The sequence below is a fragment of the Castor canadensis genome, chromosome 13, assembly GCF_047511655.1.
Source record: "Castor canadensis chromosome 13, mCasCan1.hap1v2, whole genome shotgun sequence".
Taxonomy (NCBI): Eukaryota; Metazoa; Chordata; class Mammalia; order Rodentia; family Castoridae; genus Castor; species Castor canadensis.
Genome location: NC_133398.1, coordinates 7,221,436 through 7,246,364, shown reverse-complemented (window position 1 = coordinate 7,246,364; position 24,929 = coordinate 7,221,436). Strand labels below are relative to the sequence as shown.

The 24,929-nt window shown below is 46.1% G+C and overlaps 1 protein-coding gene across 5 annotated transcripts in view; it reads left to right on the top strand.

Annotated features, from left to right (window-relative positions):
* The window catches only part of Nup188 (nucleoporin 188), a 42,279-nt gene extending 17,545 nt beyond the window's left edge, over window positions 1-24,734 (top strand). The window contains exons 12-44 of one of the 5 annotated variants that reach the window (XM_074053029.1): window positions 984-1,073; window positions 1,389-1,454; window positions 2,386-2,505; window positions 3,404-3,530; window positions 5,275-5,427; window positions 5,621-5,747; window positions 5,938-6,025; window positions 6,108-6,184; window positions 6,877-6,991; window positions 8,962-9,082; window positions 9,210-9,276; window positions 9,961-10,089; window positions 10,921-11,060; window positions 12,139-12,245; window positions 13,657-13,863; window positions 13,950-14,119; window positions 15,066-15,135; window positions 15,528-15,595; window positions 16,042-16,237; window positions 17,606-17,683; window positions 17,999-18,084; window positions 18,313-18,458; window positions 18,720-18,901; window positions 20,184-20,384; window positions 20,557-20,649; window positions 21,430-21,588; window positions 21,829-21,966; window positions 22,559-22,633; window positions 22,718-22,954; window positions 23,060-23,191; window positions 23,682-23,755; window positions 23,874-24,003; window positions 24,149-24,734. In XM_074053029.1, coding sequence (XP_073909130.1) covers window positions 984-1,073; window positions 1,389-1,454; window positions 2,386-2,505; window positions 3,404-3,530; window positions 5,275-5,427; window positions 5,621-5,747; window positions 5,938-6,025; window positions 6,108-6,184; window positions 6,877-6,991; window positions 8,962-9,082; window positions 9,210-9,276; window positions 9,961-10,089; window positions 10,921-11,060; window positions 12,139-12,245; window positions 13,657-13,863; window positions 13,950-14,119; window positions 15,066-15,135; window positions 15,528-15,595; window positions 16,042-16,237; window positions 17,606-17,683; window positions 17,999-18,084; window positions 18,313-18,458; window positions 18,720-18,901; window positions 20,184-20,384; window positions 20,557-20,649; window positions 21,430-21,588; window positions 21,829-21,966; window positions 22,559-22,633; window positions 22,718-22,954; window positions 23,060-23,191; window positions 23,682-23,755; window positions 23,874-24,003; window positions 24,149-24,325 — 4,146 coding nt within the window. In that variant the 3' untranslated portion in view covers window positions 24,326-24,734. Of the gene's footprint in view, window positions 1-983; window positions 1,074-1,388; window positions 1,455-2,385; window positions 2,506-3,403; window positions 3,531-5,274; window positions 5,428-5,620; window positions 5,748-5,937; window positions 6,026-6,107; window positions 6,185-6,876; window positions 6,992-8,961; window positions 9,083-9,209; window positions 9,277-9,960; window positions 10,090-10,920; window positions 11,061-12,138; window positions 12,246-13,656; window positions 13,864-13,949; window positions 14,120-15,065; window positions 15,136-15,527; window positions 15,596-15,830; window positions 16,238-17,605; window positions 17,684-17,998; window positions 18,085-18,312; window positions 18,459-18,719; window positions 18,902-20,183; window positions 20,385-20,556; window positions 20,650-21,429; window positions 21,589-21,828; window positions 21,967-22,558; window positions 22,634-22,717; window positions 22,955-23,059; window positions 23,192-23,681; window positions 23,756-23,873; window positions 24,004-24,148 lie in introns of those variants that run through there. The other 4 variants (XR_012440756.1, XR_012440757.1, XM_074053031.1 and 1 more) reach the window with 4 other exon arrangements.
* The last annotated feature ends 195 nt before the right edge of the window (window positions 24,735-24,929 follow it).

Genomic DNA, 24,929 nt, shown 5'->3' with positions numbered 1-24,929 from the left:
CTCACTGTTGCTAGGTAGGTGCTCTACCACTTGATCCATGCCCCCAGTCCTGTCAGTAAACTATTTGTCCTGGAAAATAACTTGGGCCATATTGACTGAGAAATTCTTTTAGGGGAGCTTACTTATTCACCTGTAATGGAATGAATTAGAAATTCCATTGAGTCTTTGGGACTCAATGAAGTATTTGCCTGGGCTGGCTTCGAACCTTGATCCTCCTGATCTCTGCCTCCTGAATAGCTAGTGTTACAGGTGTGAGCCACTGCACCCAGCTATATGTTTTTGGTTTTTACTCAAAGTTGTAGCCTATGCACAAAAACCTGCTCACAGATGTTTATAGTAACTTTATCCATAACCATTAGAATTGGGAGATGGCTAAAATTTCCTTCCATAGGTATAAATAAACTGTGGTACATCCAGACAGTGGTATATTATTCAGTGCTAAAAATGCATGTGCTGTCAAACCATGAAAAAGCAAGTGAAAGAAACTGAGGGCTGGAGGTGTGGGTCAGGTGATAGCCTGCCTTCCTAGCAACCAAGTCCTGAGTTCAAACCCCAGTACTGCCCCCCAAAAAAAAGGCAAAAACCAAGCTGCTCTAAAACCGTTAAGTCTATTTAAATAGGAACCTCCACTGAGAAGCCCCACTTGCTAGCACTGGTTAGTTAATGTTGGTGGCTGCATTGTTTGTATCAGTTCATGTAGACACTCTGTGCTTTTCTCTAAGGTGGATATGGATTTTTTTTTTTTTTTACCATGCACACGCTGATCATTTTGAAAAGAGCTTGTTTTGATTTTATTCTTGACTGTTACACAGTGTTTGTAACTCTGACCCCCTCTTTTCTCCCTTTGTCTTTCTAATCTTAGAAGTGAATTGTGAAAATTTTAGGTTCCTGTTTATAAGGAGTATCATTGCAATAGGATTGTGCAGAGTCTGGGAAACAGTTGAGTTGTTCAAAATTGGTTACTGACTCCTTTGCCATTCCAGTGTACCACGAGCACTGCATGCATGTGTGTCTATGGACTCCTGTCCTTCGTTCTGACCTCGCTGGAGCTGCACACACTTGGCAATCAACAGGTCAGTGCCTGGCTTTCCCAAGACGTTTGCTATTGCCCAGCTTTGCAGTGCAGTCCTTACAGTGCCCCATTCAGATCTGATACTGTCTGTTTCATGTGCTAATTTGTTTATTGTTGTCTGTCTTCATTTATTATATGAATGATACACTAATTTTAACAAAAACAGAAAATGCTGATAAAAAGAAAGAACCCAGAGTTCTTTCTGACATGCTATCAAAAGGTGTTTATTGGTGGTTTTATGACAACATAGTAAAATATAAAAACACAGACTGATTCATCTAAGGAAAACAAACCATTTTCTTCTCTACCCCAATAGGATGTCATTGACACGGCATGCGAAGTCCTGGCAGACCCTTCTCTTCCAGAACTGTTCTGGGGAACAGTAAGTATGTTGGAGGGAATTTTGTGACATTCTCTGAAGCTAAGGATTTATCAAACACTTTGTGTAATCCGTTTTATACTTAGGATTTGTATTTTCTCATTTAATCTTCAGAAAAATCTGTGAAGTAGATAATACATTATCCACTTTGCAAATGATGAAAATTATGCCCAGAGATGTGAAGCAGTTTGCCCAAGGTCACACAGCTGGAAAGAGATAGCAGTGCCCAGTTCTGTCTGACTTCAGTCTGTAGCCCAAATCATTAACCAGTTATCTCTGCGTTAACTTCTACCGGTGTGTTATCACCAAAGTCTTTTTTTTTTCCCACTTGGCAGTCTTTTAGGTATCAGGGTTCCTACAGCTCTTGAAAATTCTATTGGGGAATTGAAATTATATTTAACCAGTTGTCAGAGTGTTCTGAGGTTGAATTGAGAATTTGGGTTTGGAGAGAACTGTTTCTCATTTGTGCTTGTCAGCACTGACAACAGCCTCAAATCTCAGTGTCCAGCTGAAAATTGTGTTTTCCCTTGTACCATAGCCAGACAGTTCTGTCTGTATCTCATACTTTCTTTTTCTTAAGCTGCTGTTTACCCTTACAGAAGCACATAGTGTGCTTGGGAGATGCTGGTGTGAACCAGTATTTAGATTGAGCATTTATTGCTTGTGTATGGTTGCTAAGTATTGACATGTTTTTAGGTAGTTTTCACTTATGTGGAAACATAATTCCAAGGAACAATGTTGTCTTTCAATAGGGTGGCTGAGCAGAGTCACTGGTTAGACTAGCAGTCTCTTTTCAGGTCCTGAATAATTAGTTTACTGTCCTTTTTCAGTGTAAATTTGAAAGACTTAAATTATTAGGGAAGGATTAATCCTAGATTTTCTTACAATAGGTGGACATTTCTGTAGAGGACTGACTTTTTTGCTTCCATTATAGGAACCAACCTCTGGTCTTGGGATCATTCTGGACAGCGTATGTGGAATGTTCCCCCATCTCCTTTCCCCACTCCTACAGTTGCTCCGAGCCCTTGTGTCAGGAAAGTCCACTGCCAAAAAGGTAAGTGTTCAGTCAGATCCCTACAGAGAAGAGGGGGCATATTGTTGACAAGCTTTCATTGGGAATCCTTTTGACTTTTCTACATTGATACTCCACTACCATGACAAGAGTTCATCTGAAATTGAATGGAAGATGACAGTGGCATTGCCTCAGTTGTGTACAATTAAATAAGTCTTTTTGCTAAGTAATTAGTATACATACTGTAGGAGTAAGACTATGTATTAACTTACTTAATATCTGAAGAGAATAATAGCTTTAAGAAATGAATGTAGCTCAGTGGTAGAGTACCTGAATTTGATCAGTAGCATCAGAAAGGAAAAATCAGGTAATATATAGAAAAACTTTTTTTTTTCTAATTTTTTTTTGCAGTACTGGGGTTTGAACTCAGGGTGTATATATTGAGCCATTCCACCAGCCCTTTTATGTGAAGGGGTTTTTTGAGGTAGGATCTTGCACTGGGATTTGAATTCAGGGCCTCACACTTGCTAGGCAGGTGCTCTTACCACTTGAGTCACTCAGCAGGTCCTAGAAAATCTTTATACTACTCAAAGTAATAAAGACCGTACTCCATACTGTTTAGGAGAGACATCCGTCTTCCGTGGAGAGAAGTGGGACTTGAGTTGAATTAAAGAATAGTGAAGATAAGGCTGGTGGAGGGTTCAAGTGGTAAGATCACCTGCCAAGCAAGAGTGAGGCCCTGAGTTCAAATCCCACAGACACACAAAAAACAGAATGGTGAAGATTAGCTGAGGAGAGCAAAAGACAATTCCAAGAGCCACAGTGGTGGGCTGTAAGAAGTTTCAGGCCCAGCACATGATCTGGCTGAAAGAGAAGACATGGGACCCTTTGCATGTCCTGTGGTGAATGTGTGGTTGGGTTTCTTTCTGTCTGTTGGCAGGTTTATAGTTTCCTGGATAAGATGTCTTTCTACAATGAACTTTATAAGCACAAACCCCATGATGTGGTCTCCCATGAAGATGGAACTCTTTGGCGGAGGCAAACTGCCAAACTCCTGTACCCTTTGGGTAAGACAGAGATCCTTGGTGTGTATCCCTATTTATAAGGATCTAGTTCAAACTTATTGCTAGTTTAATCCTTTCATGCGAGGTGCCTGTGCAGCATGTCCTTCTCTTCCATTTGTTGACTCGTTGACAGATAATTGACATCAGTTGCTATCTCTATTATTTTTGTGGTGCTGGGGATTGAACCAAATGCCTTGTGCATGCTAGGCTAGTGCTGTACCACTGAGCAAAGGTACCCATTCCACCAGTCCTTACTTGTGGTGGTTATTTTATTTTATTTTTTTGCAGTACTGGGGTTTGAGTTTGGGGCCCACACCTTGAGCCACTCAACTAGCCCTTTTCCATGAAGGGTTTTTTTGAGATAAAGTCTCTTGAATTATTTGCCTGGGCTGGCTTGGAACCGTGATCCTCCTGATCGCTTCCCGAGTATCTAGGATTACAGCCATGAGCCAGAAGCTCCCAGCTATATTTTGTGTGTGTGTGTGTGTGTGTGTGTGTGTGTGTGTGTGTGTGTGTGTGGTGTGTGTACATGTGCACGTGTGTGCGTGCTGGGAATTGAACCCAGAGCCTTGAGCGTGCTAGGCAAGTGCTCTACTGCTGAACTGTATTTCTAGTCCAATAGAGGGTAATGACTTTTCCTTTTTCCCTATGGCCTTCACATGTACACTTAAATTCAGAGAAACTCATGCATACCCTGCTCCATCTGACCTCCTGAATGTAGCTTACTATACAGTCCTCTTCCATTGCAGTGCCTTTGGCCAAAAATAATGAAAGTTCTGACCTGACTTGCTCATGCTCCAAGATAAGCATGGAATTGTTGGGGATAAAAGTAAACTAAGCAGTGCTCTGTTCAGAATTCCATCATCTACTTTCCTGCTGTGTTGAGTATTTTTGAGATAGGGTCTCACATTTTTGGGGTGGCCTGGAACTGAGATCTTCCTGATCTCTGCCTCTCAAGTAGCTAGATTATTGGTGTGAGAGCTACTGGTACACAACACCACTTGCTTCTGATAGAGCATTCATGATAGTGGGTGGTCTGAGCTGCAAGGATGGACACCTAGGTTTTCCTATGGCTTCATCACCGATGAAGAAGTCTTAAGTCATCAGCACCTCTCATCACCTTCCTTTGAGTTTGATCACCTACTTTTGCTAACTCCCAGCTTACTTAATACAATTTAAAAAATGATTTGAAATGGGTGTCGTGGCTCACCCCTGAAATCCTGCTTGGGAAGGTGAGATCGGGAGGATCACAGTTTGAGGCCAGATGGGCCAAATAGTTTGCCAGACCCCCATCTCCAAAATCACCAGTGCAAAATGGACTGGAGGTATGGCTCAAGTGGTAGAGCCATACCAAGCTCAAAGCCCTGAGTTCAAACCCCAGTCCCACCCAAACAAACAAAACAAAAAGTTGTAGGAAAAGGTTGAGCAATTTATTTTCTGGTTGGTAGTGAGTGTGTAAGAGTAAGCAGTCACCACTCTTGAACTTATGTGCCTAGGTGCTTAATGAGCATGGTGCAGTGTGCACAGCATTGTCACTGGCCTGCCTGGGGACTGGGCACCAAACTGTCACGAAGTGCTTGTCCTGTAGTCATTGTTGGAATGGAAAGCACTCTGCATGCAATTGATTTACACAAACATGGAGTTACTTGTCCAAATGACAGAGTCCTTACTAAGAAGACAGTCCATATCTGTGTGTGTGTTTGAATATTGGTGTCCTCATATTAGGCAGGTATCTCTTCTTCCTTAGGAGGTCAAACCAACCTTCGCATACCTCAAGGCACTGTGGGCCAAGTAATGCTGGACGATAGGGCTTACCTGGTACGCTGGGAATATTCCTATAGCAGCTGGACCCTCTTTACCTGTGAGATTGAAATGCTGCTTCATGTTGTTTCCACTGCAGGTAAGGTCCGCTTTCAGAGAGATCACTACAGGGAGGGAAAAATGGATCTACTTGGAAGATAGATAGAATTTTAAGACAAAATTTACAACCATGAAGGTTGGGATTTGTCTAGTTTGTTATCTGGGTCTCAGAGACCATTCAGTGATCCTATGGAGTTCTTTGCTGTAAAGTCACAGGCAGTCTTTCCCCTCAGATGTGATTCAGCACTGCCAGCGGGTCAAACCCATCATTGATCTGGTCCACAAGGTTATTAGCACAGACCTGTCTATAGCTGATTGTCTCCTGCCCATCACATCCCGCATCTACATGCTTCTGCAGCGGTGAGTCCCTCATGGTTAGCCCTGCTGCTTGGCAGAGCAATGATCCTCTTGGTTTCTAGGATCCTGACCACACACCCTCTTTGTCCTGATGGCAGACAGGAGGGATGTGAGGAGAAAATTGGAAAATATTTGAGATGGAACCAAATGTGTTATTCATTTTACTAAGTGCAGTGCTGTGTTCTCCTACCAGGTTGACAACAGTAATTTCTCCCCCTGTGGATGTAATTGCTTCTTGTGTCAATTGCTTGACCGTCTTAGCTGCCCGGAATCCAGCAAAGGTGAGACATGAAATCTTCCTAACAGCCAAGGAGTGTTGTACTTGGCATATACTTGGACTTAACTCTTCTTTTCCCTTCTCAGGTTTGGACTGATCTTCGTCACACGGGTTTTTTGCCATTTGTGGCTCACCCTGTCTCCAACATGACTCAGATGATTAGGTGAGCAAGGTCCTGGGTGGGTAGACCATATGTATGCTCTATTGAAAACCATCTTTGTTTAAGGTTTAACCTGGCTTTATTAATTTTAAAGATGCTTCTCTCACCATGTACTCTGTTCAGGGCTTGCCTGTTCAACCCCTGAGCATACATATGAGTGAGAGTAGGTAAAGGAGATGAGGGGATATGGGGCACAGTGATGGTTCACAGATTTTAAAGCCTGAGAATCAGAGATTTCTTATCCACCTGCAACTATAGGTTTGTGTGAGTTTACTTCCCAGCTGAGAGAATCCAGTGGTGTCTAAATCCAGAGATTTACATCCTATTCCCAGGCAGTGTGCTTTTCCTTGTTCCATAGGCACATGAACTCACCCAGTAGACCAGCTACCAATACATAGGCTCCATCTTCCTACAGAACATCTCACTTCATTCTCTCCTGCTTATGAGACAGAGATGTTTCCCCAATAGCTCACATTATTTTTCACTATAAATTTCTTGAGATTATACATCAATAAAATATAGTCATGTTTTCCCTGGATATAAAATTGCTATATTTGATTTTTTGCTTTACAGAGCTTTTGTATTTTTTTGTTGGAATCATCTAAATAATAACAACAGTACTTTGTAGTTTTTTTTTTTGAGATCCTGAAATTTCTACGGTATTTTATCCCTCTGCCTTTCTTGTCTTTTCCCAGTGCGGAAGGTATGAATGCTGGAGGGTATGGAAACCTTCTGATGAATAGTGAACAGCCTCAGGGTGAATATGGAGTCACTGTTGCCTTTCTGCGCTTGATCACCACTCTTGTCAAGGTATATATAGTCTGGTCAGATGATTCTGAAATCATTTCCTTGTCTCCTGCTATGTAATCATCTTATCTGTAGGTAGAATAGTTGTCCTGAAGTTGTGGTGGCATCAGTTTCTGTAGATTGGGCCGGTAAGTTTGGTAGTAGTTCCTTAATTATGTGAGTTTGTTTTAATACCTGGAAGACTTATGGGGTAGAAGTCAAGAGCCATATGGATAACTGCAGTGGTTGTTGAGCCATTTTGACCATCACCAGGGCAACATATACATTTTATATCTCTTCTCAGTACATCCCTGTTTGTGCATACTGCAAAAGCACAGTTTCACAGTGCAGTATTTGCTATATAGGAGGCACGCCCATGTTTCACACCATATTCAGTTCTTTTTAAGTGAATTGTGATCTCATACTCAATTAATGGATCACAGTTATGAAAAGTATAGGTATGGGCTTTGGAACAAGATTTTGGAATCGGACACAATTAGGTTTACATTTCAGGTTGATCACTTACTAGCTGCATGACCATGGCAAATTCAGAATGGTAGATGGTACTGGGCCCTGATGGCTCACACCTGTAATTCTACCTATTCAGGAGGCAGAGATCAGGAGGATCACTGTTCCTAGCTAGCCTGGGAAAAATAGTTTGAGAGGGACTATCTCAAAAAAAAAAAAAAAAAAAAAAATCACAAAAAGGCTAGTGGAGGGTTGGTGGAGGCCCTGAGTTCAAACCCCAGTAATGGAAAATATAAAAGAATGATAGATGGTTTCTATCTCATTGGATTGAGAGGGTCATACGTGAAAGGCACTCAGCACCTTTCCTGCCTGTAGGAATCAGTTGAATACTTTAAAAAGAAACAGGTTAGCAGAAGGCCAGGGGCTATGTTTGCTGGTTCCGTGGAATGGAGGTGGACTGAAATATAGAATGCCTGTGCCACAATTGATTTTCTGAAAGGAAAGATTCTGAGTTTCTTTTTTTTTTTTCTTTATTCATTTATTCATATGTCCATACATTGTTGGGGCCATTTCTCCCCCCTACCCCCCATCCCCTCCCTCCCCGCCAACTCCCCTCACTTTCAGTCAGAATCTGTTCTCCCCTTTTCTCCAATTTTGTTGAAGAGTAGACATAAGCAATAATAAGAAAGACAGAGCATTTTTGCTAGTTGAGATAAGGATAGCTATACAGAGAGATTCCTAGCATTGCTTCCATACACATGTGTATTACAACCTGAATTGATTCATCTCTACCAGACCTCTTCACTACTTCCAGATCACCTTCCCATAGTGACCTCTGTCGCTTTAAGGTTGCTATATTAGCTCTTCTGCAGTGGGCACATCAGACACTTTCAAGTTTTGGGTTTCCTACCTTTCCCTATTCCTCCTGTGTGTATCTTTCCCTTAGCGTGTGACCCAAGTCTAATAATATTACTGTGTTTGTTTTAGATCTAAAGTTTGCATATATGGAGAACATACGATTTTTGGCTTTCTGGGCCTGGCAAACTTCACTTAAGATGGTGTTCTCCAGTTGTATCCACTTACTTGTGAATGATAAGATATCATTCTTCTTTGTGGCTAAGTAAAATTCCATTGTTTATAAATACCACATTTTCTTAATCCATTCGTCAGTGGTGGGGCATCCTGGCTGTTTACATAACTTAGCTATTGTGAATAGCGCTGCAATAAACATGGGTGTACAGGTGCCTCTGGAGTAACCTGAGTCTCATTCTTTTGGGTATATCCCTAGGATATAGGCGTGAACCACCAGTACTTGGCTCACATTGTCTTTTCACTTGATTTTTTTTCTAAACTAGAGAAATCCACAATGTGGGCTCAGTTCAAGTAGGGATTTTTGATGTTTTGTTTATCACTGATGGCCAAGGTTTGCCTAAGTCTCCTTTATACCTGTCTGTACTTTTAGAGTTAAATCTCAAGTAACTAAATGACTTACATGGAAGAGGCCCTCACAGAATGGTTTCCCATAGGGGCAGCTTGGTAATACCCAGAGCCAAGGACTGGTGCCCTGTGTGATGTTTGTGCTGAAGGAGATGCTTCCCAGTTACCACAAGTGGCGCTACAACTCTCATGGTGTGCGGGAACAGATTGGTAAGAATAGCACGGGGAGGGAAGGTCTGGGCAATTTCTGGCTTCTGAAGATCTTCTTTTTGTCCCTTTCTGGGATAAGAGTTATCACACAAGGCCACAACATTGCTTTGTCTTTCCTGGAGTACAGGTTGCCTCATCCTGGAGCTGATTCATGCTATACTGAACCTGTGCCACGAGACAGACCTGCACAGCAGGTAATGAGGGGATGGTTGCTAGAGCTTGGTGCTCACCAGGGGAAGACATGGGCTGTTGCTATGTAAAGCAATCTCATTTCTTCCAGAGAATTCACCTTTATTGAACCCAAAGCTCATTAATCTCGAGGTTGTGATTTGCTTTCTACTGACTTGGTATTTCTCCCTGTGGGGAGAGAAGAGCAAATGAAGTGGGAATGAGATGGTGTGTCTTCTTGGGCACATATGTGTACATACATGTAATCATACATTCATTGGAAAATACTCCTTCAGTGCATATTGCCCTTCATAAATCTACTTCCTCTGCAGAGTTGATAATTATTAACAAGTTAGTGTGTGTTGTTTTAGGTTTTATTTCCTGTGCTTGTACTAACTGCTCTAGAACTTTCTTTCTCAGCCACTCCATATAGATCTGTCTTGTTTTAGTGGTTCCACAAATTCCATATATACATTAGCCATGATTCCTGTTAGCAAATATGTTTGTTAATTACTAGTGTTTAGATTGCTTCTCAGGGTGGTCTTTAGGACCAAGTCTATTTTGGGAAGGTGATCAGAGTGTGTTCGTCTTGCAGGTTGCTGCTGTGTGGCACCAGTATCCAATTGGTTAGGTTTCCTTGGATAGCGCCCTTCTCTCCCAGTGATAAACTGGGCCGCTCCCTGGTAACTGAGAACCCCTCTGTCTTCCAGTCATACTCCCAGCCTGCAGTCTCTCTGCATCTGCAGTTTGGCCTACACAGAAGCAGGACAGACAGTCATCAATATCATGGGCATTGGCGTGGACACCATTGACATGGTGATGTCTGCTCAGCCCCGCAGGTAGGGCTTCCTCTACCCGTGCCCCATTAGTCCTTGTTGTGCCTGTGTGTGCTCTAAGAGCTGCAGATTACATTAACTTGAAGCTGTTCTTTTTTGGGGGCAGTTTTGGGGTTTGAACTCAAGATCTTATGATTGCTAAACAAGTGCTACCCCTCTCTTTTCCCTTTTTTAGATTGTCTTTTAGATACAGTCTTGCATTTTTGCCAGCCTCAGACCATGATCCTCCTACTTACAGTCTCTTGCATAACTGGGATCACAGGTGCACCACCATCCTGGCTTATTGATCAAGATGGGGGTCTTGCTAACTTTGTGCCCTGCTAACTTTGTACTGCAATCTTCCTTATCTTTACCTCTGAAGTAGCTGGGATTATAGGCATGATCATTGCATCCAGCTAGCAGCTGCATTTTAAAGACAACCTTGTTCTTCCGAGGCTGTAGCCTTTATACATAGCATAGAGAGGTGACTCTTCCTCCTTTCTCTTAATTTTCACTGGGGCCTCTAACAGAAGCTGTTGAACTCTGGGATTTTTTTTTTTTTTTTTTTGTAGTACTGGAGTTTGAACTCAGAGCCTACATCTTGAGCCACTCCACCAGCCCTTTTTTTTGTGATAGGTTTTTTCAAGATAGGGCCTTTCTAATTGTTTGCCCCAGCTGGCTTGGAATCTTGGTCCTCCTGATCTCTGCCTCCCAAGTAGCTAGGACCAGTAATGAGCTACTGGTGCCCCACTGAACTCTGGGATTATTGGTGGACTCTTAATTCATGAGACCACATACATTGCGAATGAAGTTATGTTGTCTGAATTAACTTTGATTTCCATTTGGCCACTCTAGTGATGGGGCAGAGGGCCAGGGGCAGGGCCAGCTGCTGATCAAGACGGTGAAACTGGCATTCTCTGTCACCAACAATGTCATCCGGCTGAAACCGCCTTCTAATGTGGTATCTCCACTGGAGCAGGCACTCACACAGCATGGTAGGTACCTCTTTTCTAGTTAACAGCGTCTTTGCCCATGAGTACGTGTTTTAGGCTGTGTTTCTGAGTAACTCCTTGAAGAAGTTAGGATACCAGCTCCTCTCTTGAACTGGGACACAAGGAAACTGGATCATACTTTATTCCTCCCTCCTATTGACAGAACAGTTTAGGATGTAGCCTTGAAGTCAGACTGCTGTGTGACCTCGGGTATGTTATTTAAAAACTCTGCCTCTGTAAAATGGAGATAATGGTGCTGTCTACCTCATGAGAGTGTGGTGAAGAGTAGACAAATAACTACACGCAGAACACGTTGACCTCTTGGTATCCATTAAACGTTGGCTCTTACTACACTATGACTTTAAATATTATCCCTCTGTTTGTGACCCAGTGTCTTTTGTTGGGGGTGTGTATTGGGGTATGAACTCAGGGCTCACACCTTGAGCAGCTCCACCAGCCCTTTTTTGTGATGGGTTTTTTCGAGATAGGGTCTCACAAAAGACTGAGTACCAACTCAGTCTCTTCATTTTCAATAGGTTTTTTTAGATTATGTTTAATACATTTTCTAGCTGTATAATTTTGGTGTCTTTTTATGGTGCCTGTGATTGAACTCAGAACCTTGAACCTGCTAGGCATGTGTTCCACCACAGAATTATAACCCCAGCCCAATTTTGGAATTTTTGTTGTGGTTTTTTTTTTTTTTTTTTTTTTTTTTTTGAGATAGGAATTAGCCATGTAGCCTAGGATGCTCCACTTGCCTCAAACTCCTGAGTGAGGGATTGCAGGTATATACCACCATACCCAACTTTATATTGTTTTTTCGTTGAGTGCAGTGCCTTTTTCTAACCTATTTGTTAAAAGAACCTATTCTCTTCAAAATGTTTCTTTGCCATTAATCTGTTTATCCCCAAATCCTGGCAATATCTGTGCTCCTAAACAAAGAGAATGAGATGGCCACCTGGGTTTACTCTGGCCGTCCAAGTACTGGAGGCTAAATTTCTCCAGTGTACACATGTTTTGAAATAGCAGCCTCCAAAATGTAATGAGGCACCATTGGTGTCTGTTTCCTGTGCTTCTTCAGGTGCCCATGGGAACAACCTCATTGCTGTCCTAGCCAAGTACATCTACCACAAACACGACCCAGCTTTGCCACGTCTTGCCATTCAGCTGCTGAAACGTCTGGCCACGGTAGGATCCATTTAGCAAACGAGAGCCCAGGACACAGATTCTTTCTGCTCAAGAACACTTTTGTTTTGTTTTTCCCTTTTTCTTGTAGTAATAAAGATTCAGCCTGCGGCCTTGCATATGGTAGGCAAGCACTCTATTACTGAGGTACATTCTCAGCCTGCTTGCGACCTTTTCTTGCCTTTTCCTAATAGAATAGGATAACTTGGACCTAAATAGAGACAGACAGACAGACAGACAGACAGACACACACACACACACACATACACGTGTGTGAGCATATCATTTATGTAATGTTTTTTCCTCCTGATTGCAAGAGGCATTCATGTTTATTATAAAATATTAAAGTACTACACATAAACTAGGTGCAGTGGCTCATGCCTATAATCGTAGCCACTTGAGAGGCAGACATTGGGAGGATCAAGGTTCAAGGCCAGCCCAGGCAAAAAGTTTGCAAGATCCTAATAAAAGCTCAGCATGGTGACACATGCCTGTTATCCCAGTTATGTGGGAAGCCTGTATAGGAGGATTACAGTCCAAGCTGATCCAGGAATAAACATAAGATCCTATGTGGAAAATAACTAATGCAAAAAGAGTAGGGGTGTGGCTCAAGAGTTAGAGTGCTTGCCTAGCCCATGTGATGCTCTGAGTTCAGACTCCAGTACCACAAAAATGTGTTATAAGGAAATGTTGCATAGAACGTTAAAGTACCCTGCAAGCCCTTCATTCCATGAATTCCTTTGTGCAGGTCGGTTTGAATACTGTAACAATTTATACTCCTAATACCAAGGCTTATATCCAGCCACAATTGTTTCATCAGTTGTAGGGTTTTTAGGCAGTATTGGGGTTGCTATGGAGCCTCACGAACTTTTTTGCCCTGCTGGCTTTGAACCACAAGCCTCCAGATTCTGTTTCCAGACTAGTTAGGATTATTCATTAGTTTTTTGGTTTTTATTTTTTTTTTTTTTCAGTATGGGGGCTTGAACTTGGGGCCTATACCTTAAGTCACTCCATCAGCCCTATTTTTGTGATGAATGTTTTTGAGATAGGATCTCAAGAACTATTTGCCTGAGCTGGCTTTGAACTACAATCTTACTGATCTCTGCCTCCTGAATAGCTAGGATTACAGGCAAGAGCCATGGGCACCTGACTATTCATTAGTTTTTAATCTTTGCCAATCTAGTAGTCAAAAAAATGTTATCTTATTTTTCACTTTGTACTTATTTAGCCCTGAGAGAGGTTTGGTATCTTTATGTTTACTATTTCTCCTATAAATCTGGGGCCTCATCCCAGAGTTTTATGTCTGGGTGCTTCTCTTTCTGACATTTTCTGGAGTTTCCTTGTGCTTCTAGAGAAGCCCACTGAGGTTTTCTGGAAGCAGAGCTCTAAGCTTGTGTGTCCTGGTCTCTACCAGGTGGCTCCCATGTCAGTGTATGCTTGTCTGGGTAATGATGCAGCTGCCATTCGTGATGCCTTCCTGATCCGACTTCAGAGTAGAATCGAGGACATGCGCATTAAAGTCATGATTCTGGAATTCCTCACAGTTGCAGTAGAGACCCAGCCAGGCCTCATTGAGCTGTTTCTGAACCTGGAGGCGAAAGATGGCAGTGATGGCTCTAAGGTGAGCCTGTACTTTATGAGAAACTGGGTGATGGCCTCCTGGGAGGTGCAGCTGTAGGACTTGAACCCCCACCTGCCTTTTTGCAGGAATTCAGTCTTGGTGCATGGAGCTGTCTCCATGCGGTGCTAGAGCTGATTGATTCGCAGAAGCAAGATCGATACTGGTGCCCACCGCTGCTGCATCGAGCAGCGATTGCCTTTCTGCATGCCCTGTGGCAGGACCGGCGGGACAGTGCCATGCTGGTTCTCAGAACCAAGTAAGTCTGCTTCTGGGAATTAACGTAGTAGTTTCCTTGTCCTTGTCTGTAAAATGGGAGTAGAAGTTTGTTGTGACAGTTCACTGGGAATGTACACACACACACACACACACACACACACACACACACATTTTAATGCTGCTGCAGCAAGTGTGTCAATTACTTTTGAGTTCATGCCTTCTGTTAACCCCATCAGACCCTGTGATTCTTGACAAACAGTAGATTCAGATGAGAGTGGCTTGTTCAAGCCGTTGGACAGAGTGAAACACCCTTTCCTCTTGGGCCCTGCCTGGCACAAAGAGAAAGAATATTAGGAAGGGCTCATTTTGGGAGTGTCCTGTTTTCATTCCTGTCCCACTTTTTTCGTGGGACTTTCGTTTATTTATTTTTTATGACAGGGTATTGCTGTTTAGCCCAGGCTGGTCTCAAATTCACTATCCTCCCACCTCAGCCTCCTAACTACTGGCATTACAAGGTGTGTTCCAACACATGTGGCTTTTTGTGGGGCTTTTGGAAATGTGCAGGAGAATGAATCATTACGAGTTTTTAGTTTATTTATAAATATACAGTACTGGGGCTTGAACTCAGGGCCTACACCTTGAGCCACTCCACCAGCCCTTTTTTGTGAAGGGTTTTTCGAGATAGGATCTTGTGAACTATTTGCCCAGGCTGGCTTTGAACCACAGTCCTCCTGATCTCTGCCTCCTGAGAAGCTAGGATTATAGGCGTGAGCCACTGGCACCTGGCACAAGTTTTTTTATTGATCATCTCTAACAAGCATATAGTTGTATTTCTTAAGAGGGAAATAAAATTTTATCTGTGGCTCCCTTCACATTTGTGAGGAACCATTGTTTTATAGAAACATGTTAGGATTGAGACTGGTAAGCTGGAGAGAAGAGGACTGTGGGAGAGCAAGTGTCACTTCCAACCTGTGTTTTCATCCTAGACCCAAGTTTTGGGAGAATTTAACCAGTTCGCTGTTTGGAACCCTTTCTCCCCCATCAGAAACATCTGAGGTGAGCCATGGTGGAGAAAGGGACAGTGGCTGTGAGTTGAGTGTCTGGGAGGAAAGGTTGGGCTATGAGATGGAGCTGGAGGAAATGAGCCCTTCTCTGTTAATCACAGTGTTTTCTCCACAAGAAGTTCCTTTCTCCTGCCTGTTTCCTCTTTCCTGGCATCTTGCTTTGGGAAGGAAAGTGACTCACTGTGGTCTGGGTGGGTGGCTCTGTGCCCTTCTTCACTTGTTTGGAGACACTGAGCCTGACTTTCCTGTCCCTGCTTGTTGGATCCCCATTCACCTTCCATAGAAGGTGTACTTGCTTGTTTTCCCAGCTTTCTCTCAGTGTGGCAGGACAGCAGGGAAGAGGCTTCTCCATGTGATCTGTGTGTTTTGCTCTCCCTTCCACAGCCCAGCATACTGGAAACGTGTGCGCTGATCATGAAGATAATCTGCTTGGAGATATATTATGTGGTTAAGTGAGTCCTTCCCCGTGAGGTCTTAATTCAAGGAATGGTCTACCGCTAGGGGCACGGCTGATGACTCAGTGCAGAGGAGAGAGCTAGTGTGAAACCATTGATGGAGGGCTAGTGCACCATGTCCCTGGCCACTACACTGATGCTATCTATGATTGTCAGGAAGAGTTATTGTGAAGCCAACAACATGTGACTGCATTTTTTTTTTTTTTTTTTGGTGGTACTGGCGTGTGACCAGGATTTTACGGAGATGGAATCCTGGAAGGGCCTCAGCCTAACCAATTATGTTGAGCAAGAAGTCTGAGCCCCACACCTTGGAGGTGATCCTGGAGCCAACTGCCTTACACCCATGTGAGGTGGTTTCCTCTGCCTCAGCAAGGGTCTGTGCCTATAACATCATACCTGCTTTCAAATCCTAACGTGGTATTTGTGTTTTCTTGATACCATAGGGGTTCGTTAGACCAGTCATTAAAAGATACACTCAAGAAATTTTCCAGTGAGAAACGATTTGCCTACTGGTCAGGGTATGTGAAGTCCTTGGCAGTTCACATGGCTGAAACAGAGGGCAGCAGCTGTACGTCCTTGTTAGAGTATCAAATGCTGGTCTCTGCCTGGAGGATGCTTCTCATCATTGCCACCAGTCATGTAAGCAGCATCTTGGACGTGTTTTCAGTTTGGTAACTTAGTAATGACATGGTGCAATGTCTAACAGTTACAGCCCATCAGGATTAGAATGAGTTTGCCCTGAACTAAAGTATAACATATAGCATATTCTTTGTCAAGAGATAGGACTCATAGATGGTTGTTGGAGGTGTTGAATCTAACACCTTCAGGTGACCCTTGAGAAGAGTGCAGAGAAGTAATTCCAAATCCCTTCAAGACATTCCTGAAAGCCCCCTGCAGCTACATTGGGCCTGGCTCTGTCTGGGTGCTCCCTTCCTTCATCTACCTCTCATGCAGATGTGTAGTTGCCCCTGGCCCTGTGTGTCTTGTAGACTCTGTATATACTTGGTGACTCATCCACACAGGCAGTTGTATGTAGCAGCTACAGCAGCCCCAGCCCCTTTTTAGAGAGCTGCTTATTTTCATAGGTTCTAGAACCTGCATTCCCTGGTTTTAGGAAAAGAACTGAGTCCCTGTTTTTTCATTGTATCTAATGAGACTTGGTTTTTAGAGAGAGAGCTGACATTTAAGGAAGAGTTTGCACCATTCTTGGCATTTTTCCTGGTTTGACACTGTCATGCTATGTCATAAGGCATGCCATTGAACTGTTCTTCCCTATGGTGTCCAAGTTAATATCTAGACCTCATTAAAAACTTGAACTTGGTAGGTGCCTCCTTACTCCAACCACCTAATGCTCTATGACTTGTTTCCCCAGGAACAGACTGTGTTCTTGGAGCTTTGAGCCTAGAAAGAGCAAGTGTGTACATACTCATGCCACACCATGGTGGCTATGGACCCCTGAGGCCCCAAACACTGTAAGGGTTGACTACCCCAGGGTATAACCTCTGTGTCATTCACCTTTTAGACTCTAATCAGGCAGCAGGTCTTAAGTTGTAGCTGTGAAAATCCTGCCCATCCTCTGCCTCTAGGAAGCTTACCCAGTTAAGTTCAGGATATTGATTGTTCATTCATTTAATGACTATTAGTGGAATGCTTGCCATGTGCCAATAGGCACCAGAGATACAGCACTGAATATAACTGATAAGTTCTTTGTTCTTGTGGAGAGTGAGTGGCCTGTGAAGGAGGTAAGTCATAAACAAATTTACCAGTGGAAAATACAGCTTTAGATTGTGATACTTTGCTGTGAAGGTAATAATCAAAATGCTGTGATGACAAATACATTGTATACCTTACACATAAGGTAGTTAGGGAGGCCCTCTCTGAGGAGGTGATGTGCCAGCCAGGATCCGATACAAAGTATCCCAACGACTTATTGTCTGACATAGGACCCCACGTTTCTTGGCTTCTAAAGTCAGAAAATTTCCCAGTGGAAACCTTTTTCCTTTGCAGGCAGATATCATGCACTTGACCGACTCTGCATTGCGGCACCAGCTCTTTCTTGATGTGCTTGATGGGACCAAAGCATTAGTAAGTGTGTCTGGAAGATTTCCCTTTCCTCCTGGGGCAGAGGTCTCTGAGGTCACACAGAGAACTTACAACTTTTTGGGCTCACAGTTATCAGGTCAGAGGGCTTAAATAGCCCAGTTGGCCTGATGCTATAGTGGTAAGCAGAAGCTGCTGCTGTCTCCAGCCCCTCACCTCCTGATGCACCCCCAAGAGCTCAGTGCTTGGGGAGGAAAGCGCAAGGCCAAATGGTGCCCTGGGGGGGGACCCTGAATCTCTCACTGTATCTGTTGACAGGAGCCCAGACCCCTTACTGTGTGCTATCTTCCCTTCCCTCAGCTCCTTATTCCAGCCTCAGTGAACTGCCTTCGCCTCGGCTCTATGATGTGCACTCTACTGTTAGTCCTTCTCCGGCAGTGGAAGAGGTGAGTGCTGTGCCAGGAGAGGTCGCTTGAGCTCCAGCCTCCTCACTGCCTCTTCCCCTTCCCAGAGGGGAGGAGTAGGTCTGAAATGGGCTAGCTCCAATCACAGGGTACAGTGACATAGCAGACAGGTCGGAGATGAGGCAGACCGCCTATGGTTTCTGAGGTAGAGCAGGGGTAGTGTATGACCTTCAAATGAGGTGTGCTGCCCATCCCCCTGTGTTTTTTCAGAGAGTTGGGCGCTGTGGATGAAATCTTCGAACCCTTGACAGAGATCCTGGAGGGGGTACTGCAGGCAGACCAGCAACTCATGGAGAGGACCAAAGCCAAGGTGTTCTCAGCATTCATTATGGTGCTGCAGATGAAGGAGATGCAAGGTGAGGGACCAGCCTGAGCAGGGTTTCTCCCAGCATAAGGGCTGCACATTCTCTTGTAACTTTTTAGTTTTCAGTCTTCGAGTTCTTGCCTCAAGAAAGCTCTTTTTCTTTCCTACCATCTCCTTCCCTCCCCTTCCCATGGAACAACACTCTCCCTTTTAGCATCTACTGTATTCCCAGCCCCTGCCTGGAAAAGGAGTCTTGGTGTGTAGTGAGTGGCCTGCTGAGTGTGACAGTATCCTCTCCCTGTCTGCTTTGCAGTAAATGACATCCCCCAGTACTCCCAGCTGGTACTGAATGTCTGTGAGACCCTTCAAGAAGAGGTGATTGCACTCTTCGACCAGACCCGCCACAGCCTGGCATCAGGCAGTGTTACGGAGGACAAGGATAGCATGGAGACTGACGATTCCCTTCGACACCGACATAAGGACCAACGTGATGGGGTGAGGGGAGTGCTTAACAGGCTGCTTAATCTTCCCACTGCTACCAGCTCTGTCTGGCCTGGGGTTGGGAAGGGAGGCTGAGAAGAGAGATTGTCACTGCATTCAGAGACCGAATTGCTACTGGGAGAAGTAGGTAGCAGGGAGACTGGGACGAAGCTGCTGGAGAACTCCCAGCTTTGCTTGAACCTCACCACCTTTTTAGTAATGGCTCACCTTGGCAGGGTCAGGCAGGCAAAGGGTGCAGTGAGAAGTGCATGTGGACAGCCTTGGGTCAGCGTCTTCCATGAATCTGAGGAATGTATGGTTAATGTGAGCGGAGTGAAGTGAGGGTGCCAGAAGCTGGAGGTGGCAGCCTTGCTTATCAGGGACTGAGGTAACAGGAAACCTAAGAGTAAGCCAGGGAGAGAAATGACTGAGCAATAGTTCGAGAAAAATCACTGGATGCAGTACAGAACAGTATGGAACATGGCCTACTAGAAGTTCTGGAAATTAGCTCATTTGGTTACAACTAGCACTTTTTTTTTTTTTTTCTGAGCATGGGTCTCACTATGTAGCCCAAGCTGGCCTCAAACTTGTGATTTTCCTGCTTCAGCCTCCCAAGTGCTGGGATTATAGGTGTACAAGCACCACACCCGGCTAGCATTTTTTTTTTCAAATGAATTAGAATAAAATGTAAAAGAAAATATGAACATACTTTGTATGATGTGAAAATGGGAAACTATAATTCTGTGTATGCTGGGACACAATCTAAACTCTAAGGGTCGTGGTCAAAAATAAGTGGAGGGCTGGTGGAGTGGATCAGGTGGTAGAGCATCTGTCCAGTAGCATGAGGCCCTGAGTTCAAATCCCAGTAATGCAAAAAAAAAAAAAAGGAAAGCCACTGATGTAAGGATACAGCCAAGGGCAAAGAAGAAGGCAGAAGTCAGTGCTGTGCTCAGCATGAAATGAGGTCATGCTCCCAGTGGCAGAGCTAGGTGGACTGTCCAGATAGAAGGTGGCATTGACAAGACTTGATGGCAGTGTGGGGAGCAAAGAGACAGAGGCAGCTTGAACTAGGGGATGCTCATTCACTTGGGTGGATATATTTACCATTTCTTAAGAGGTGGGCACAGTAGAGGGGCAGGATGGGAAGAAAGCATGAATGGTGTCAGTTGCACTCCCCTGAAGACATGTGTGACTAAGGAGGTATTGGATAGCCAAGCCCAAGGCTGGCCCTCCTCCTCTTCCTTACCTAGACTATTGTTTGCCTTGTTGACACATCTTTGGCCCTGGGCCCCAGCAGGTATGTGTCCTGGGCCTGCACTTGGCCAAGGAGTTGTGTGAAGTGGATGAGGATGGTGACTCGTGGCTGCAGGTGACACGCAGGCTCCCCATCTTGCCCACTCTCCTCACCACCCTGGAGGTGAGCCTCCGCATGAAGCAGAACCTGCATTTCACTGAAGCTGCACTGCACCTGCTCCTCACTCTGGCTCGCACTCAGCAGGTAGGAGGCCAGCTAAGGGCAGGGTTGTCTCTCTGCTTGTGTGGTGGTTCTGATGCTCCTAGAAGCTAGGGGCTAGCCCGAGAGCTTTACCTGCCCTGACACTGTTGCTGTAAGCCACCAGTTGTGGTGGGACAAGGGCAGGCTTTATCTCATCCTGGGTCTTTCTGCTTAGGGAGCCACGGCAGTGGCTGGAGCCGGCATCACCCAGAGCATTTGTTTGCCCCTCCTGAGTGTGTACCAGCTCAGCAGCAATGGCACAGGGCAGGTGAGTACCAGGAGCTTGCCAGGAGCCTGACCTGGCCATCTGTAGTTCCCATTGTGAAAGGTTCCCCCATCACTGCTTTGTGTGACCCTGATGCTGCTCTCCTGTCCTGGCTTGTACAGTATATCAGTCTTTCCTGCCTTTGCCAAATTGCTAGCAAGAGAAGTTCAGCCACTAAAAGGCCCTGAGTGATTAGCAGAGAGCCAGGCCCTGGGCGTAATCTGTAGCACCAAAAAAAGGCGAGAAAAATAGGTACCACCTGGTCCTTGCTTCCTGTACACCAACTTTGGGAGATGGGATGAACTTACTGTTTCCTAACTGGGCTAAGAACAGGTCCCTAGGGCTGTGCCTCCACCACTCAGCAACTGTCTTTTCCTGGCCCCTCAGACCTCTGGGTGCCTCATTTACCTCTGGTTTGGTATATGCCTTCTAGTCTCAAGAGTAGTCTCCACCAAACTTCTCCCTCCCTCCTTCCTGCTTGTATTATATGTTCGTTGTCTATTTCAGCTGCCCTTTGGAGGGAGCACGTGAGGGCCAGAGCAGGGACGTGTCAAGTTGACACAACTGGTTAGTGGCAGATAAAATTCTAGAGCCTGGGATTCTGTACCTGTCCATGTCCATTGCCCTTGACCCCTTCTGGCCCTGCTGGTGCCAGTGGTGGCTGTATCTGCTCCAAGATGATTTTTTTTTTCCTCCCAGCAGCTGGGCTACAAGGAGGCCCTGCTGCCCTATCAGCGGGTTCTCCTGGCACCATGTCCTAAGCTGGGCTGCCATTTGTCTTAGGCACCCAGCACCTCTCGGAAGGCCCTGGATGCCCCATCCTGGCCAGGGGTCTACCGTCTGTCCATGTCCCTGATGGAGCGGCTGCTCAAGACTCTGCGCTACAACTTCCTGACTGAGGCCCTGGATTTCATGGGTGTCCACCAAGAGCGGGCCTTGCAGGTGAGGGTCTGCTGGCCCCTCAGAAGTGGGGTCCCTACCCATGTGGGCCAGAGCTGTGACTGGGGGGAATGGGCGTGGGCTTGCTCAGACAGAAGCCTGTCCTGAGTAGCGGGACACTGTTGGCACTGTCACTTCAGCGTGACCGGGCCCAGGCTCTACCCTCCATAGGTAGGCAGGCAGGCATGGTGTATCAGGTCCCTGAGTTATCCTGTCCTCCTCTGCTGTCCTCTGTCCTCCCAGTGCCTCAATGCAGTGAGGACGGTGCAAAGTCTGGCGTGCCTGGAGGAGGCAGATCACACTGTGGGCCTCATTCTGCAGCTGTCTCACTTCAGGAAGGAATGGCACTTCCACTTGCCTCAGCTCATGCGTGATGTCCAGGTGGGGCTTCAGGGCACAGCTTCCTGGAGGGTCTGGTGAGATGCCAGGGGCAAGGAGGCTGCGGGGACTGTGGGGGCATCTCTAGGAAAGTACACGCTGTTCAGTGTGGGCTTCTTGCTTGAGGGTTACAGGGTTTGGCTCAGACTGCTGAATTCTTTCCTCCGCAGTGATGTATGGCAGAGTAGGATGGAAATGGGCTCTATGAGGTAGACCTGGGTTCAGACCCTTCAGGAGCAGACCTAAGCTGGAAGAACCAGGGAGAAAACAGGGTCTGGAGGCAGGCAGGCAGGTGCTGCTTTTGTCAGTTTGGCCAGGTCATTTCACCTCTGCTCTTCTGTGACATATGAATAGTAATCCCATGTTCTTTAGTTACTGAGACCTTGTAATGTGCAGGCATGTAGCTAGTCCCAGGGTAACAGTCCAGGTCTGGGCCCTTGCTAGCACAGAGCCTGCAGCCCAGCACATTTGGTGGATGACCGGACATTAGATTAGTGTCCATAGGTGAGAAGAGTGGTGCACTGGGATGGACAGGCCTGTTTGTTTGGCCTAGGTGGGTGGTGGGGACTGTCACCAAAACCTTCCCGTGTCCCAGGTGAACCTGGGTTACCTGTGCCAGGCCTGCACCTCACTCCTGCACAGCCGCAAGATGCTGCAGCACTACCTGCAGGTAACCAGTCCCTGACCCCACCACAGCCTGGCATGTCTTCCCTTGCCTCCTTGGGCTTCTCCTTCATTTCTTGACTTTCCTCAGAACAAAAATGGGGATGGCCTCCCCTCAGCTGTCACCCCCCGCGTTCAGCGGCCACTCACCACTGCAGTTCCTGCTGCCCTCTCCAGCTGCTCCTCGAAGCAGCCCACTGCTAATACCGAGGCGTCAGAACAGCGAGCATTGCACATGGTCCAGTATGGCCTTCTTAAGATCCTCAGCAGAACCCTGGCAGCCCTGCGCCACTTCACCCCAGATGTCTGCCAGATCCTGCTGGATCAGGTACTTGCCACCACCTCACGCACCACCAGGCCCAGCAGCCAGCCTTCAATCTGCTCTGTGCTGCTCTGGGTCTTAGGTTCCAGAGCAGTTTTCTTTGCTTTGCAGTCCCTAGATCTTGCTGAATACAATTTCCTGTTTGCTCTGAGTTTTACCACTCCCACCTTTGACTCTGAAGTGGCCCCCTCCTTCGGGACGCTCCTGGCAACAGTGAATGTGGCCCTCAACATGCTTGGAGAGGTAAGTCAGGTTCTGTTGGCCCCTCCACCCAACTCTCCACTGTCTGCCACGTCCCAGTGAAATGGGGCATATTATTCACCCTCCCTAGTAATGGCACTGGGGCTTGAACTCAGAACTTTGTGCTTGCTAGGGAGGCGCCCTACCACTTGAGCGCTATGACCCTGTGACACCTCTTAATGTCTGTAATCCTAGCTACTCAGGAGGCAAAGATCAGGAGAATCTCGGGTTGAAGCCAGCCTGGGGCAAATAATTCAGAAGACTATCTCAAAAAAACCCATTGCTTGAAAGGGCTGTTGGAGTGGCTCAAGGTGTAGGCCCTGAGTTCAAATCCTAGTAACGCAAAGGAAAAAAAAAGTACACTAAGATCTAATGGGAGGACTCACTGAGGTAACTGATGAAAAAATTACATAGTATAGGACCTGCCAAGTAGGAAGTCTCAGTAACTGGGAGCTTTCCATGTCTGATTTTTGAACTGCTTCTCTTTCTCCAGCTGGACAAGAAAAAGGAGCCCCTAACCCAGGCTGTGGGGCTCAGCACACAGGCAGAAGGGACCAGAACATTAAAGTAAGACCTTACAGTCCCTGGGCATGGTCACTTGAGGGCTGTTAATCTGTGGGCTAAGTGGCTCATCTGCAGCTGCCAGGCAGCCCTTTGCAGCAGTGGCAACCTTGCCTTCTCTCAGGTCCCTCCTGATGTTCACCATGGAAAACTGCTTCTACCTGCTCATCTCCCAGGCAATGCGGTACCTTAGGGACCCAGCTGTGCACCCCCGGGACAAACAGAGGATGAAGCAGGAGCTCAGCTCAGAGCTGGTATGGAGGGATAGAGAGGGGCTCTGGATGGAGAGCTGGGGCACAGGGAAAGAGCTTCATGGGGTACTGTCTGGCCAGTCCCTGGGGCTTGGGAACAGTGGCCTGGGGGCTGCTTGGCTTCACCAAACTGCCCTTTTCCTTCTAGAGCACACTGCTTTCCAGCCTCTCACGCTACTTCCGCCGGGGAGCCCCCAGCTCCCCTGCTGCTGGCATCCTGCCTTCACCCCAGGGAAAGGCCACCTCTGTCTCCAAAGCCAGTCCCGAGAGTCAGGAGCCTCTGATCCAGCTGGTGCAGGCTTTCGTCCGGCATGTGCAGAGATAGGACCGTGGCATGCTGTTTGCTTGCCACTCCCACCAGCCCGCACAGCAGTTCTGGGCAGAGGGTACTCCTGCAACGGGTGCCAGCCACTGAGAGCAGCTCCCATCACCCTCTCCCAAGTAGCCACGACTCCAACCACCTTCCCGCTGACATTATTTTTGTACTAGATCAAGTGGTCAACAGGGGTGGGGAGCTAGGGGTTTGTGCGCTCAGGCGCTCAAGGTCAAAACATCCCCAAGGTGGCTCCTTCCTTCAAGCATTCCCCACAGCACGTGGCCAGCCAGGGAGGCACTGGAGCCTCCCAGCAGCATAGGAGAAGCTGGGTGCGGTGTGAGGGTTTCCACGGTCTGTTCTTACAGTTTTTGCTAATACTGTGGTCTATTTATACAAATATTAAAGTACTGTTTATAGATGATGGAGTGAGGTGTGCCTTCAAAGCAAGGGGTAGACATGCCAGCTCCCTCAGAACTTTGGACAGGTGGCGTCAGCTTAGGGCCCAGTAAGCATGGTGGTGGCCAGGGGAAGGCAGGATATGTATCGATGGCTAACTCACCAGCATTCCTTCTCTAAGTCCTGGGTGCCTGGTGTCAGACACTCCTTTCTTTAG